The sequence below is a fragment of the Sprattus sprattus genome, assembly GCF_963457725.1.
Source record: "Sprattus sprattus genome assembly, chromosome: 12".
Taxonomy (NCBI): domain Eukaryota; kingdom Metazoa; phylum Chordata; class Actinopteri; order Clupeiformes; family Clupeidae; genus Sprattus; species Sprattus sprattus.
Window position 1 is genome coordinate 20,660,531 of NC_137910.1, and position 16,284 is coordinate 20,676,814.

The 16,284-nt window shown below is 45.3% G+C and overlaps 1 protein-coding gene across 1 annotated transcript in view; it reads left to right on the forward strand.

Annotated features, from left to right (window-relative positions):
* The window catches only part of lyst (lysosomal trafficking regulator), a gene marked incomplete at its 3' end in the record, with an annotated part of 87,343 nt that overhangs the window by 17,757 nt on the left and 53,302 nt on the right, over window positions 1-16,284 (forward strand). Inside the window, exons 3-6 of the mRNA XM_080849072.1 lie at window positions 336-433; window positions 6,125-6,323; window positions 12,287-12,377; window positions 13,337-15,470. Coding sequence (XP_080705198.1) covers window positions 336-433; window positions 6,125-6,323; window positions 12,287-12,377; window positions 13,337-15,470 — 2,522 coding nt within the window. The remainder of the gene's footprint in view (window positions 1-335; window positions 434-6,124; window positions 6,324-12,286; window positions 12,378-13,336; window positions 15,471-16,284) is intronic.

Below are 16,284 nucleotides of genomic sequence, written 5' to 3' on the forward strand. Positions count from 1 at the left end.
AATCTACCTTAAAAAGTCAATACCCACCTAGACCTAATTAGGCTAGTTGCATCCGATTCAGCATGTCTGACATACACTATACTAGAGCTGGATGGGTTATCATGTTCTTGGTATGTGCTGTCATTGATTTCTTGATGTTGTTTATGTTCTTGCGTTGTATACGTTTCAGTAGTGTGAAATGCACAGTACAGTACAAGAAATAAAGAGGTTATAGTGTTGTTGGTGACAGTGACTGCCTGCTGGTCTTGTTTGTGTGTGTGTGTGTGTGTGTGTGTGTGTGTGTGTGTGGTTGGCAGTGCCTCCTTCCTTAACCATCTCTCGTCTGCTTTCCTCAGGTCAGTTTGCAGTGCCTGGAGGGCTTTCTGTGCCTGTTCCACTGTGTGCGACACGTCCATGTCCACGCCACCGCCTCCAAAGATGCACTGAAGTTCTGGTAAGTTTGATTTCCTTTCTTTATTTCATTTTTCCAAGTTTTTTTCTACATGTCTTCATGAAACACTGGTTAACAGTGCCACTGGTCAAATGTTCAGTGTCTCGCTCAGGGAGTTGTAGATGCACTCCGCTTTCTCTCTACGGCTGCACCTGAAATGCATGAACTTCCTCCTTAAGCCACTTCCGTTAGGGAGGAAAAAAGCTTCTCCCTTTGTTTACAGTAGTGCGTCTCTGACTCCACACACTCTCTGCTTGTTGTTTACAAGTTATATTTTACATTATAACCTAAATGTTTTCATGAAGATAAATGCTCAGAGTACAAGCGCTATGCATGTATTTCTATAGGCCATATATTCACAAAGAATTGTTTGTTTTTCAAAAAAGGGTATTATTACTAGAATGGTTCTGAAAACTGAGAAAACCATCTAGCGCATCTCTGATGGAACAGAACATGGTGGGTTCTCCCCTCCCCTATCGTCTGCTCGCTGCCATAGGGTTCATGGGCATGGATCAGGAACCAGGCAACATGCCAGCGCAGCATTAATTAGCAGGGAGCAGAAGGAACATGCCATTTCTGAGAAGTCAGAGCTAGAAAGACCCCCTTTGTGGCGCAGCACGGCTCCATGCACTCTCTCATTAGCTTTGTTTTCGCCGGTCCTAATCACTGTCCTGTGATTAGAAGATGATCTCAGAAAACAAGAATGCTCCAATCTGATCCCAGAGAGCATTTGGTGTCTCACAAGTCAACTTAAGCGCTAGGAAGTCAACTGTAAGGGGTAGCCAGCGCTACTTTCTCTTCTCTCTGGTCATTCATTGGGTTTGTTTAAAAAGCGAGTGATCACTGCTACCATAACACAGTGAGGTCCAATTCTAAACAGATACAAGAAACTTAAACTCCTAAAAACTAAAGTTAAAATGACAAGATATTTGTGATTTCTGGTGTGGTGTTTATATAAGTTGATATTTATATCCACTGAAGATCCTCTGAACTAATGTTAGGGATAGAATACATTAAACTGACAGGGTCAAGGAAATATCTTCCACTAGATTCAATTGTTTTACATGCATTTTCAGGAATAATCTCTGTTAAACTTAAGTTAAACATCCAGTAGGTTTACCTCCAGAACACACTTTTTTGTGATACTATTACTTATCCATAAACAGCCACAAACAGTCCTATTTAGATACATGCACACCCACGTTTACACATGGGCCTCTTTCTTGTAACAGAGTGCTTACTAAAATAGGAGCTTTCTTTCTGTCTGCCTGTCTGTCTCTTTAACTCTCTCACTCTCACGCTCTCTTTCGCTCTCTCTCTCTCACTCACTCACTCACACACACACACACACACACACACACACACACACAAAAACCTCACATACAGAAACAGACACAAATACACACACAGAAACACCTTGTACAAGTGAACGTTTTTTTCTTGCGTACATGTGAGTTTACCATCCCTTTCTTTCACCCTTTTTTCACTTCCCTAATTTGTTTACCCACACACACACACACACACACACACACACACACACACAAACCTTCACACACCTACACACCTACACACCTACCCACCTACCTTTTTCCTCACAGTCATAAGCATTTTCTCTCTTGCACTCGTGCGAGCCCCCACACACATTGTGAAAGTGAATCCTTTTTGAGGTTGCACAGTTGTACTTGATTTTAAGGGGCTGATACATATTGGCCTGAAAATTAGGACAGCTGTGATGCCACGTTTCATATGCGGTTCCACCGCGTCCTTATGGAGGACACGACAGACTTTTGCGGTAATTTTAAACGGCAACAGTGACTACTATATCCCTTATTGTATATCACAACATAACAATCTAAACTGGTTTATCTGGGCCGGCGTGTGTGGAAGCATATGGATGTACGTAATCGCTAAAACCACAAATTGCTGAGTGACTCATTCATTTGCCGTTTTATGCCATGATTGTTGTTTCCAACAAATCACTGTTATTAAGTTGTCTTTGCAGATAGCATATGTAAACCTTGATGGAGTATACATGGAGCATATATGTTGATAAAGTTGATGGAGACATAAGCCATCTTTACAAGACATTATAGTCATCTCTTCATTCCATATAGTGGGATTGTCTCTCTTTTATTAAGAAAACTCAGTTGGCCCATGTGACCAAAGGTTACATTTATTATGATAAGAAAAAAGGAAATACAGTTCACTCAACGTAGACAACACATTGTTTACTTGCTTTTACTACAGTGATGGACTGAGACGGTTTTCCTCCCTTGGCCTCTCATAACCTCGTCAGATCTTACTTTCACTTTGTTTGAAGTAGGGCACATACTAAGCAGTTATACTGAACTGACTTGAGATCTTTCGTCCTGGACCTTGCAGGTCTCTGAATCACACCTGTCTGCACTTTTAAAAGAAAAGAGCTTATCATTTCAAGGATTTGTCCCAATAAAATGATTCACCATATAACCATTGAGGTCATACTCAACGATGATAACATTATGTTACTCATGACTCATTACTGTTATTGATGTAGAATGACACAGGTCTGTCTCTGTAGGGACCTGAAATAGACAGACTTTCTTCTGAATGGTTGGCCTTTGATCATGAAGATGCAGGGCAGTTGTGGAGATCACATAAGGACAAAGAGATAATTACGATGCTGGTAACAGTTTAACCTGCTTTGTGACTCATCCTGGTCAGTGGGTTGCACAATAATAAGGTCAATTGTAAGGATGTACTAAAGATCTGAAGTCCCTCACAGTACTCGCCTGCTGAGGAGCCGTGATGTTACTAACAGCACTCACGTGGTCCATCCCCTCTCAAGCAGGGCAGCTTTATGGCCAAAGGTTCACAAAAGGCCATTATTTTATAGCAAGTGAAACAGTAGGCATTTTAGTAGGGGGTAGGGGGGTGGGGCAGGAAGCATGAGAATGGCAAGTTTAAAAAAAAAAAAAAAAAAACTTGTGTTTTTTTTAATCTGTTTTTTATTGTCCTTTTTACAATTGTCCTTTGGACAAAAGCAATACAATAACCACAAACAGACACCCTACAGCAGTGACCACATGTGTTTGTGATCTTTGGGTGCTGTTGTTGCATCAAGAGCCCCTTGAGATGGTAATTCTGCCCGGGAAGGGGGTTGGGGGTATCAGTGAGCCTAAGGGCATGGCCCTGAGCAACTCTAAAGTGTCCCCTGAGTCACAGGCTGCGTGCTGATTGGCTCCTAGGGGGCCATTCCCAGTACCATGTGAAATCACATGCTTTCATGTGATGCACTGATCAACTCAGAATCTGGAAAGCTTCCATTTGAAATTCCAATTTAATGGAATTTGCGCGGCAGGACAGAAAGCTCCAGTCAAACTCTGGGCGACTGTGCCGGGGCCCTGCGGACGAACGACTTAGGAGCTCGGACTGAAGCCGGAAAAATTCAGATGGAAGAGGGATATTCTTTTGGGATGAATGGAACCGATCCCCGGCAGCTTTGGTGAAGCATTACAATGATGCCAGTCTGTAGTTTTGGCCTCAGGGCTGTAGTAGGAGGTAGGCGGACTAGTGGGCTGTTTCAGTTTTGAACCAGTATTTTCGTTGGTGTGTAAAACTGTGAGGGTGAGAGGCGTGTCTCTGTGGGTAGGGGTGTTCTGTGTGTGTGTGTGTGTGAACGTGAACGTGAAAGTGCTTTGGAGCATTGCTCTCTGTGTGTGTGTGTGTTTTTAAAGTTGGAGAAATTTCAGTATGTGTTTATGTCTGTTGTCTGCACTCAGAGGATGAACATGAGGATGTGCTGAAGAAAAGTATTTATCTATCAAGGAGTTTTCTTCTCGGAACAGAAGATTTCATTCGGATTACAGGAGTACAGTAGCTTTTGTGTCAGAGTGACAACTTGTCAGAGAAGACCAAAAGCACTTCTTCTAATGGGTAGAGTAGTGTCTCATTTCTTTATTCCTTCTTACACTGCAAAAAATGCCCCTCTAGATTTAAGACAAATAATTACATATTTAAGCAGGATTTTGCTTAAAACAAGCAAATTTGGCTGCCAGTGTGTTAAGCAAATTTGGCTTGTTATGATTTCTTAAAATAAGTAATATTTGCTTGAAATAGGTAAAAATAACCTTACCAAGAAAGCACTAGGTAAGTACAATTTAGCTAGAAACAAGACCAACTAGATTTTTCATCTCAATATAAGAGTAATAACACTAGGTTAGAAAAGCATTTTTTGCAGTGTAGTTAGTATTAAGGTAGTCTTAAGGTAAGGAAAGCTCATTTTAAGATGTATTTGTTTATGCTATAGCTGCTCTCAAACAGTAGTGAAAACTGATACTAGCCACACAAAATCTGTACTTTGTTCACCGACATACTTTCACTTCAGGATCAGATATGGAAAGTATTTGTTATGCTTCTGATATAATGCAGTAAAAGAGAAAAGAAAGATGAAAATGCAACAGAAACCATGATTCTGAGCCCCAGGGCTTGCGAGACACATTCTCCCCCTGTGTAACTGTTGCATGACCCAGAGATTTTATAATCCATGCTAATGCATCTTCTCGGCTTCTTTGAATGGAAGAACTGTCAGGATTTTCTAGGCAAAGCAGCCGCTCTGCTCCCTCTGTGGCGTAATTGCAAAAGCTGTCTGAGATTTCAGTGTTTCCTCTGATGCACTGAGGGATTGGGGCTCTAACCACCAGGCAACCAGATTGCACTTGCTCTGCATCCAGCCATCACTCTGTCACAGCACTTTTTTTTTTAAACATTTTTGAAGGCTTAATAATTAGAAATTTGTTGTATGAAGGGGATGGAGACAGTGATCTGTTTGATTGGGCTGGAATAGTAACCACCTTTTCGAGAGTCTGTGAGCGTAATCTCATTACATAACTTTCGGTTGCACGTCCAAGATCCCGGGGCACAGGATCCTCGCAGTATCTTTTGCGCTTTGATTGCATTACTGCGTAACCAAGACTAGAGATGTGTGTGGCGCTACTTAAAATGCATTACGTTGGTTACAGAAGCAGTCAGGAGGTTCCTGGTTCACAGCAATGTCGTCTTCCTCTGTTGATCTCTTGTAGGTCCTTTGCTTCAGTAGGGCTTGTACATTGCCTCTCCCTTTTTGCGTTGTGTTAAATGTTCTTATCTCTAACTTTAGATTTATTTTTTAATACATTTTATTTTTAAATTATTTATTTTGCTTTGTATACACTGGTATTTCCTTCAGGAAATGCATGTCTAGTTAATTTAGCTGTTGTGCTCAGATGAACTGTGTGCAGATCATTCCTAATGACATGTAAACAAGAGAATGTTTACAAAGCAATACACTTCCGCTTCCACTTCTTCTAGAAAATGTCAGAGTTTCAGTAGGTATTCTCACTTTTGTTCACCACTACTGGTTCTAGTTGGTGTTGACTTCCTCTTAAGGCTGCTACCTCTGACACGGAGAGAGCAGCCGTGGCTGCAGGTTGCCAGTGCCGATAAGGAACTCTTGGTGTAACTAGGCAGTGCTGTTGCACATAAGAAAAGAGATGTGCATGGTAGCTTAAAACAGGACCTTAAAAGTAGGAAACATTTAGCAAGAACAAGTCTCTGCTGCGCTCTGTGAGTAATCTGATAGTGAGGGGATTTTTTTTCTATTGTTGCTTTCACAAGTCATAGCTACCCCCAATCCCTTTTCCTGTGTGTTAATCATCCTTCCTTCCTATCTTTCAGCTCGGATATGAGCGGGGCCAGTAACACGCTGGCGCGGGAGTTCCTGACGGATGTGCTGCAGCTGTGCAGTACGGTGGCCCAGCGGTCGGAGACGCGGGAGGATGAGGAAGAGGAGAGCCACATGGTGGCGCTGGGGGAGTACCTGGTGCGAGGACGCGGCTTTCTCCTGCTCAGCACCCTGGACTCCATCATAGACCAGGTAGGAGCTCACAGAGAAGACCTTTTCTGTTAACTACTGTATATACGAAAGTGACGAGGTAGGAGCTCACGCTCACAGAGAAGACCTTTACTGTTAAATATATACGAAAGTGACGAGGTAGGAACTCACGCTCACAGAGAAGACCTTTACTGTTAACTATATACGAAAGTGACAAGGTAGGAACTCACGCTCACAGAGAAGACCTTTACTGTTAACTATATACGAAAGTGACGAGGTAGGAACTCACGCTCACAGAGAAGACCTTTACTGTTAACTATATACGAAAGTGACAAGGTAGGAACTCACAGAGAAGACCTTTACTGTTAACTCTATACGAAAGTGACGAGGTTGGAGCTTACGCTCACAGAGAAAGCGTTTTACTGTTAACTATATACGAATTTGACCCAGGTATGAGTATACTTACAGCGAAGACCTTTACTGTTAACTAAACAAAATGTAATGAGGTAGCAGAACTGTCACGTTTTTTGCTTCAAAGCAGCAGTAAGACATTTTGGTCTTAAACTAGCAAGTTAACAGGTATTTTTTGGCGATATGGCTGTCATCATGTGCTGTGAAAGATTTTCTTAGATTTTCAAGGGGTGGTGCGTTGTAGTCCACAGAACTGCATAATGCATAGCCTGGGCGGCTAGTGGGAATGATCGGTGTGTTTATTTGTCCTTCACCTGGCCATATGCCACCAAAAGTGATGAGGTCTGCTGTCTTGCAGCACCAAACCTTTATACACCACATGTTACATTTCCATGCTTTATGGTGTCACTTAGGAGCCCTACAACTACAGCTTAGTTGCTGATAAATTGTTGCTTACATTCTTGTTCTTGGTTCTTGGTGATTACAGAGCAAATAAGGAGAGTGTACAACAGTGCTGCTCCATTAGCAGAACATTATTGGCTTTGAAAAAATAAAATAAAATGTTACAGCACAGAAATGGAAACAGACAGAATATACCCAACCACCAGTACAAGGAAGCACACACACACACACACACACACACAGGCACGCATACACACACGCAACCACACACACATACACGCATGTGCACAAATTCTGTTCTCATCCTGTAGACTGGTGATTTGTTCTGTTTCACCTTTCAGTCTGACTCTCTGTCAACTTAGTTACATTCCCTCCTGTTTTGCTCAGAAACTCCTAAACCCACAAATTGATTCACAGTGTAATGCTAATAGGTTTTGATTCAGAATGACTTCCCTCTCAATAGAGCGGGGAGAGAAGTGGCCATGCAATTATTTTGCATTTAGATTGCATTGCATTCCCCGCAGATGTTTCAGCAGCCTTGTTCTTGTCTCCGCGCTGACCTTAACCACAATGAGAAGCTGAACACTCCAACTCCCAGGTCTCTGTCACGAATCAAGTGTGCTGCATGACCGCCAGGACTGTCGTCTTTGTTGGATAGATCCTCCACGCTGCTGTCATTCTGTCAGGAGCCCCTGGAACCTCAGAGGCTGATCATGTTTCCATAGCAGCCCAACTGAGCCATGGGACATGCCTTCGCCACACAATTTGCAAATGGCCTTGCCGCTGCATGCTCAACCACAGAAGCGGTCGATCAAGGCAACGGATATGCTGGGTGCACACGGGGACATGTCATCATGTCATAGATAAGGCTGCTGGGAAGAAAAAAAATGCAAAACAAAATAACTCTATTTCAGGTCCCTGAACACAGTCCCTATGCATTTGCTGTCATTAATGTTCAAGATGAGGGATTGGATTTGGGGAAATGACTCACATTTCACTTGTCAGGAAGACATAGAGAAAACTGTTTTGGAAGTGTGAGTGTGTGGTGTTTGGGGTGGCGGGGCGGGGCAGGGGGGAGTGAGGCAGCTGATCAGTTCAGCTTAAAGTTCTCCTGCTTAGAATTTACCTTTACCTATAAATGACTTTTGGCTCCTCTCCAGGGGGTGATGTCAGAGTAAGACCTTTGAAGAATCCACAGCAGGTCCATCGCATAGCCCTTTATTAAGGCATTTGCATGGTTATCCAATTCACCTCGTACGACTTCAGGAGAGACACGCCCTTTCTAATCTGATGATTGTACGACTCACCTCTACCTGCATGGTTCTACGAGGGGCTGTGGAGATTACCAACGGTTTATTATGATGTTACAAGGCCATTACATCATCAACAACAAACTATAAAATAAGAAATCGTTTGTTTTTATCCGTGTATTTTCAGTTAATGATCAGAGGCTGTTGTTGTGAAATGAATTACTAACGACAATGACCAAGCTCGCGGTTATTGCCGAATATTTTCTATTATTATACCACACAAACAGTTCTGCTTTTTTACGTCTACAATTCAGGTTATTTTACAATTTAATCATTTACACTGCATGCTCTGCTAACTCAAACACAAAGAGGCTGTTCGAAAACCAAGAAATGTTTTTATTATTGCTGTAATTAGACGACGTCTCCCTATGCTTTATATGCGGCGAGAGCCACGATAGAGCAAGGAAGAAGGGAGATGTCGGTTTTCCTCCTGCATCGCCGCTGGTAGTTTTTTTCATTTTTACAAACTTGTCCCTGATCTTCCTCCAACTCCAATGCACTCCTGGACCTCCAGCCCCAGGTTCCCAGCGATCTCTCAGAGATTTTTTAAAAACGGAGGTGCTGTCATAGGGAACGAAACAGGAAACGTCATTTTAGCCAGGGGTGTCGGACAGCTCGGATCGGATAGTCGGATCGAATAGTGAGAAAATTCAAGCGGTGCTCCAGAGGCCATCCGACACCCTCGGATGGCTCTCCGAGGTGCTCAAAGGTGTGGTCCCACTTCAAGGAGGGCGTTTAAAGGCGTGCCTCGTGAGATCGGAGAGCACGATCGGATAAGCATGTGAGCGCCTTTATGCTGCCTGCGTTAGAAATGCAAATGCATGGGGGGGGGGTCAAAGGTCAGCAGTCACACCTCAGCTTCCCAACCTGGACTTGTTGTATTCACAGCAACCCCCATGCATTGGATGCTATCAGCCCCTCTATCGCCTGGTCACAGTTTAACTAATTACCACATTCTGCATTCCTTAACAGGGTTCCCACGAGTCCTGGAATATCATGTGCATTTTGTTGCTTTACTTTTTAGTTTTGTGTACAACTTTGTTTTCATACGCTTTGCAAATCTGACGGAATATGCACAGTAATGTAGGCACTCTGAGATTCCTTTGAATGAAAAGTGCGTTAAAAATAAAATGAATTATTATTATTATTTATTATTAATGTTAGTGGTCTGATGAACATCAATTTAAAAGTTGATGTTAGCAAACCACCAATCATGGACTGTTGTCTTTTTTAGCCAGCTATACAGTCTGGTGTTTAGCCAGCTATACGGTCTGGTGTGTTCATGAACGCTTCGACAGTGCTTCAGTGGTGACGTTGTTGGTGTCAGTCACAAATATTGGCATTGGTTTTGTTTGGCAAATCTCAAATTTCAGCCAAGAAGGGTGGTTGTTTTTGACATTTAAAGTTAAGTTTTACAAAGAACAGCTCTAGGGGTGAATATAATCTTCAGTTTTCACACTTTTAAAAACTTTTTACGGAAGTGGTCATGGAAATTCTGTTTTTTGGGTCTGGAAAGTCATGGAAAATCATGGAATTTTATATTTGACTTCGAGTGGGAACCCTGCTTAAGCTCTTGGTTGCTTGCTTCAGCCTTAATGGAAATGGAGCCCTAGTGACTAGTGACTGTTTTAACGGCAGGGATAGTGACACACACACACTCTGAATTTAGTATCTGCATTTTACCCATCCAGGGTAGTGAAGCACACAGTGAGGCACACAGTGAAGCACACTAACCCGGAGCAGTGAGCTGCCTTCAGCAGCGCCCGGGGAGCAGTGATCGGGGTTAGGAGCCTTGCTCAAGGGCACAAGCATAACCATCCAGGGGATGTCTCTCTGACAGAGGGTTATGTACAACTGAATATGAATGTAGAGTATTCATGTTTGGTCTGGAACTGTTCCCTGTGATGTGTAGGCAGCAGTCTGATCATGGTGTCATTGCAGTCTGGAGTACCAGCCATAGTCATATAAATTGACTAGCCCCATGACCTCTGCCTCAGCGTTTACAGACGACCAATCAAATGGTTGGTGGGGAGAGAATATTATATCAAGGCATCAGGGGTAGAATATTGCATTACGGGATTGGCTTCTGGCAAATGCATAGCAATGGGTTTTGAGGGATAAAACCCAACACTTCAGAGTGTTTGGTGTCTTCCTCTCCTCTCCTCTCCTCTCCTCTCCTCCATCTTTAAGCTTGTGGATCCTCTCTTCCCCTGCTCTTCTACTCTATCACTCTGCCATGCATTCAGATTTATCAGGTTAATTTGATCATTTAAGTATATTTGGTCTAACTGGCATCCAACTTGTTTATTCAATTGTTGTCATTTACAGTTGGACTTTAGATTTTTACCAAAGTCCTTATAGGCAAGTCTCGCCACTCGGCAGCCATCTTGGCAACGCCTCTGGGCAGCTATTTTGGGTGAAGAAGATCAGGCTCCTATCTATCCTATGAATGGGGAGAGAGAAATTGCCTGACAATGTTTTTATTCACTGATAAATATGCCTAAAGCAAACTCATTTCACAGTGCAGCTGTGTTCTTAGTTATACTCCAAAAAATAATTCCATCTTTCATGAGGGAAATTAAGTAAATTGTGTTTTGGCAGGGATTTGTTAGATGGAAATTCCAATTTAATGGATCAAAGCATGTTACTCGGCTGTAATGATGCAGAAGAGAGGATCCACTGTTCCCCTGCCCCCTTGTTTGTCCCCAGTATTTCCCTTTTAAGTGATGAGTCCACACAAGTCAAGCCTTTTAAAAAAAGTTATCTGGCTGTGCGCGTCTGTCACTCAAAAGCAGGCGCCGTCAATGGCACTACTGGCTACTCAGAAGTTCAACCCCTTGCATCTGTTCCTGCTACTGTTTTCTCTCGACTGTTATATTGTGTGTCAGCAATGAGCCACATGTTGACACCCCAGGCACTTGTTTGCGCTATGCTTCCTAGAAGCAGTTACATCACGGCCTGCTTTAATGACACCGATATGATGTTTTGACCACTGTATGTTATCTTACTGCTTTGGTGGTGCTCTAAAGTGGTCATCGTAGATGCATGAGAAATGTGAGTCTGTGTAGGTGTTATTTTGTTTGGTTTGGTGGTGATCAAAAATGGTCATTGTAAATCCACGAATGAGATGAAGTGTGATTCTGTGAGTGACTACAGCCTTGCTCTTTTCATGCCATGGTGAGATGACTCCAGTTTTTGACGCCTTCCTCCCTTCTGCCCCTGTTTCTCTCCTTGTGTGTGTTTGCCGTGAGAAGCTGTTGAATCAGCACTTGCTCATGGTCTCTGAAGTGCCTTCTCGTGTTTATCTTATATGTGCACCCTGATTGCCAAATCGGCTGAGCTTTTTCTCTGCCGCATTACTTAGGTTTTTTTATGACCACGCAACAGCAATGTTAAACACAACGGCGAGAAGGATGGGAGCCGTCAGTACATTTAAGATGTCATGCTGAAGAAGAATATCAGCAATTATGTTGCTAGCGTGGATGTTTCCAGGACTTGTTTACCTGGGGTCACGTGAGGTGGCTGGCAAGGCTCTTGTATTTGCTTTTAATTTCACACATCCAGGAGTGCTTTCTCTCCTGACCGAGGAATGCTGGTGTGCTCCGACGCCTCAGGGAGGGGCCAGTATTTAGGGGACGTGCTTCCACACAACATGTCCACTTGAACGATTTCTCAAGCAGAGATTGGTCCGTGGAAAACGTTTTCGAAGAGTTTCTGTTATTAACCACTGTCACGTAGCATCCTCTATCTGCAGGTAAAGCGATTCTAAAGGGGGTGAGCAGAGTTGAGTTAAACAAGACGGAAGGTGACTTTTTCTCCCTGAGAAACGTTGTATAGTTCAGAAAAACCGACCGTGTGGGTTTTTTTTTCTCCTCTGCTCAGGAGCTGACCTGTCGGGAGGAGCTACTGACCCTGCTGCTGTCACTGTTGCCGCTCGTCTGGAAGATCCCAGTGCAAGAGGAGAAGGCCCCAGGTCAGTTCTCATCACTGCTGTGCTTATGGGAAAACATGGATTTTAAAACTACGGTTTTAACCTCTTCTTGTTCTTATCTTATTCTCCTGTATTTCCCCTTGTCTTAGTTTTATCCTTAGTCCTATTCCATTTTTTTTTTTACTTTATAGACCTTAGGAACACTAAACACTTAAATGTGATACTTGTGGTGTGATGTGCGATGAAAAACTTTTACATGCTAGTTGACTGGACTACATAAACAAGACCTCACAGCCAGTTTCTAAAATTAGGCCAGTGAATAATGACTCGAGCGCTATGCTGTGTTATGCTGTGCTGTGCTGCTTGATTAGCTGACCAGGAGTAAATGAGAAGCTGATATACATTGTGTATTCCCAACCTCAGTGAGGATACTGCTTACTAATGTAGCTGTTCAATAAAAGATGTGTACTGGCCAAGCTAATGGTGTTTAATTCACTGGTGTAACTTGATCCTTTTATAATTCCTCAAACAACTGTGGTCCATTGCATGTGATGAATAGTGAAGAAGGGTAATGAGGGAAGGAAAAAAACCATGCATTCAAAGCAGGGGAGGATGCATGGACCGGCTGACCTTAGGGCCATGAGTATTTAGTAGGGACTTGCTAATCTGTTCTTGCATGGGCTCTCTACATTACTGCTTGATTGGATCCTCATTTGATGCTCTTCTCTCTGTGCCTAACCTAAACATGTCAAAGCAGGGGCTGCTTTTGCGGAGTTAGATTATTGTTATTGTGAGAATGCGACACTCGGATGGTGTATATTTAATTAGTTCAAACAGTCCATTAATAGACCCCTTCACCTCTTCTTTTACCTTACCTTAAATAAATGCATTTTTTATTTGTTTACACCACCACTGATGTCTCATCACAAAGCAGTTCAAAAAGCACTTAAAATGTAAGACAGAATGAATATGTATAAATATAAATTTGTGTATGTTGATAGATTTCACACTGCCTTCTCTGCTGGAAGTGTTCCTTAGCCGGGAGGGAAGGACCGTCCCTCTGAAGGCAGGGCAGGAAAAGGCTGGCTCCGATGCTCAGAATTCCGGCAAGCGCCTGTCTGGTAGTTGGAAGTCCCGTCGGTCACGGCGGACCGCCCAGCGCTACTCGGTGAGGGATGCGCGAAAGTCCCAGCTCTCCACCTCGGACTCAGAAGCCGGAAACTCGGACGACAAGATCCCAGCTCCAGGGTCCAAGCACCGCAGGTCTCACGGCTCTACCCTCCGTGTGAGCTGGCAACACCACCAATCAAACGCCCTTCCACAGCCTCAGCAGCCAGCCACACCCCAGCGAAATCCGAGCGCCGACACAATGAACACGCTAGAGTGCTCCCAGCCCCATCCCAGGCTCTTTGGCCCACAGGGGCTGGACAATGACGTACTAACAGACCCTACAGCCCTCTCCATCTTCAATCGCATGGAGAACTCCCCCTTTGACCTCTGTCACGTCCTGCTGTCCTTGTTGGAGAAAGTGTGCAAATTTGACATGACCATAAACCACAATCCAGGTCTGGCTGTGGTGGTGGTTCCAACGCTCACAGAGATCCTCACTGAGTTTGGGGACTGCTGTGGGCCAGGAGGTGGAAGCAGTAGTAGTAGTGGTGGTGGTGGTGGTTGCGGCATTGATGAACTTGCAGGAGGCTGGACGGAGGAACCCATCGCCCTGGTCCAGCGAATGCTCCTGCGCACCATTCTGCATCTGATGTTCGTGGACGTGGGCCAGAGCGAGGCGCTGCCAGACAACCTGCGCCGCAGCCTGACGGACCTCCTGCGAGCCACGCTCAAGATCCGCCACTGCCTGGAGCGGCAGGCGGACCCCTTTGCTCCGCGTCCCAAGAAGACCTTGGAGGAGGTCCGAGAGGACTTTTCCTTCTCGCGATACCGTCACCGGGCGCTGCTCTTGCCCGAGCTGTTGGAGGGAGTGCTGCAGGTGCTACTAAGCTGCCTCCAGGCCTCGGCACCCAACCCCTTCTTCTTCAGCCAGGCCCTGGAGCTGGTCCACGAGTTCGTGCAACACCGTGGGCTGGACCTCTTTGAGGCCACAGCCCTGCGGCTGGAAAGTTTGGGCATGACGAGGGACACGGAAGTCGGCGGGGAGGCGTCCGAGCGCCTGCGAGGGTTGGTGGCCAGCATGCTCAAGATCCTCAGCGCAATCAAGAAGGCCAAGTCGGAGCAGCTGCATCAGACGGTGTGCTCCCGGCGTCGGCATCGCCGCTGCGAGTACTCCCACTTCCTCCACCACCACAGAGACCTCACCGGCCTGCCTGTCTCTGCCTTCAAGCAGGCCGCCCGACGCAACCCCTTCGAAGAGGAGGCAGAGGGCGAGGTGCGGTACCCGGAGCGCTGCTGCTGTCTGGCGGCCTGCGCCCACCAGTGTCTGCGGCTGCTCCAGAGGCTAGCGCCCACCGGCTCCACCATCCTGCAGGTGCTGGCCGGGGTGCAGGCGGTGGGCATCTGCTGCTGCATGGACCCTCGCTCCGTAGTGGAGCCGCTGCTGCAGGCCTTCCAAGCTCCCGGGCTGCGCAGCTACCAGTCCCACGTGCTGAGCGTCCTGAGCCGGCTCGTCCTGGAGCAGCTGGGCGGCAGCCAGCCCTCGGAGAAGGCCAAGCTGGCGTCCTGCAACATCTGCACCCTCGACAGCAGCCAGCTGCCCAGCCTGGAGGAGACCCTGCATGGATGCCCCCCGAGCGGAGAGGCCGTGTCCTCCACCACCTCCCCAAACCTCTCGTACCGCTCCAAGGGCATCTTGCCCAGCGGTGCCGCCGAGGACATGCTGTGGAAATGGGATGCCTTGAAGGCCTACCAGGACCTGGTGTTTGGTGAAGACTGGCAGCTGAGCCAGCAGATTGCCGGGCATTTGTGCCAGCTCACGTTAAGAGGTAACGCAGTGGTACAGTGGCAGCTCTACACCCACATTTTCAGCCCCGTACTGCAGCGAGGTGTGGAACTGGCACACCATTCCCAACAGCTGGGAGTCTCCACCACCTGTACCCAGGCCTGCACTTACCATACCCACTGCCTGCCCATCGAGGTCCTGCTGGTCTACCTGCAGACACTTCCTGCACTTCTCAAGTCAAGGTGAGAAATGGTCTCTTTTTTTTCCTGTACTATTTTTTTTATATATGGTGTCCAAATGTGTATATACATATATACATACAAAACGCAGTTCCTCCTGAACCTCTCGGCAACACTTGATTTGACAAAGACTAACATGACCGGATAATAATTTTGCCATGGCAGATGTCCAGTGATTTAGCAGTGTTATTTCACCATATTCTGTAATTGTCACGACTGCATAATGCTCTGACGGCTTAGTAACTTTTGCCCTTTAAGATGTGATGACATTTGGTGAGCTGTTGTAACAATTACAGATAATGTCAAATCATTGGACATCAGTTGTCATGACAAGTATGTCAGTCTTACGGTTCAAGTCATACAAAAATATGTTTTGCCCATTTATCTCACTTCCTCTCAGATCTTCTCTCTAATTCATTTGTAGCTCCCTTTAAAGCCCACCTTAGATTCACCATGACCTTTGCCTTCACCTTACCCAAGGCTCTCCCATTATTTCAGTGTTGTTAGCTAAATAAATCGGCAATGCCTTCGGAATCCTATTAGCATTCCTCCTTGCGGTGTTGTTATTGCATTTTGAGTGTACACATCCCTGATCCCAGCGGTGTTCGGATTCATTATTTGGCTAATGGCGTTCCCACAGCGCTGAAAGGAACGATGTACTCATTGGGGGGGGGGGGGGGGGGGGGATCACTCTGTTCTCTCCAGAGGCATCAGTCACTTTTTATTCCATGCCTCTTAAACAGCATATTGCCACTTGGTTGGCTCTTGAAAGCCTGCAAAATTGTTTATGTGCTTGATTTAAGGGCATCGGTGCATT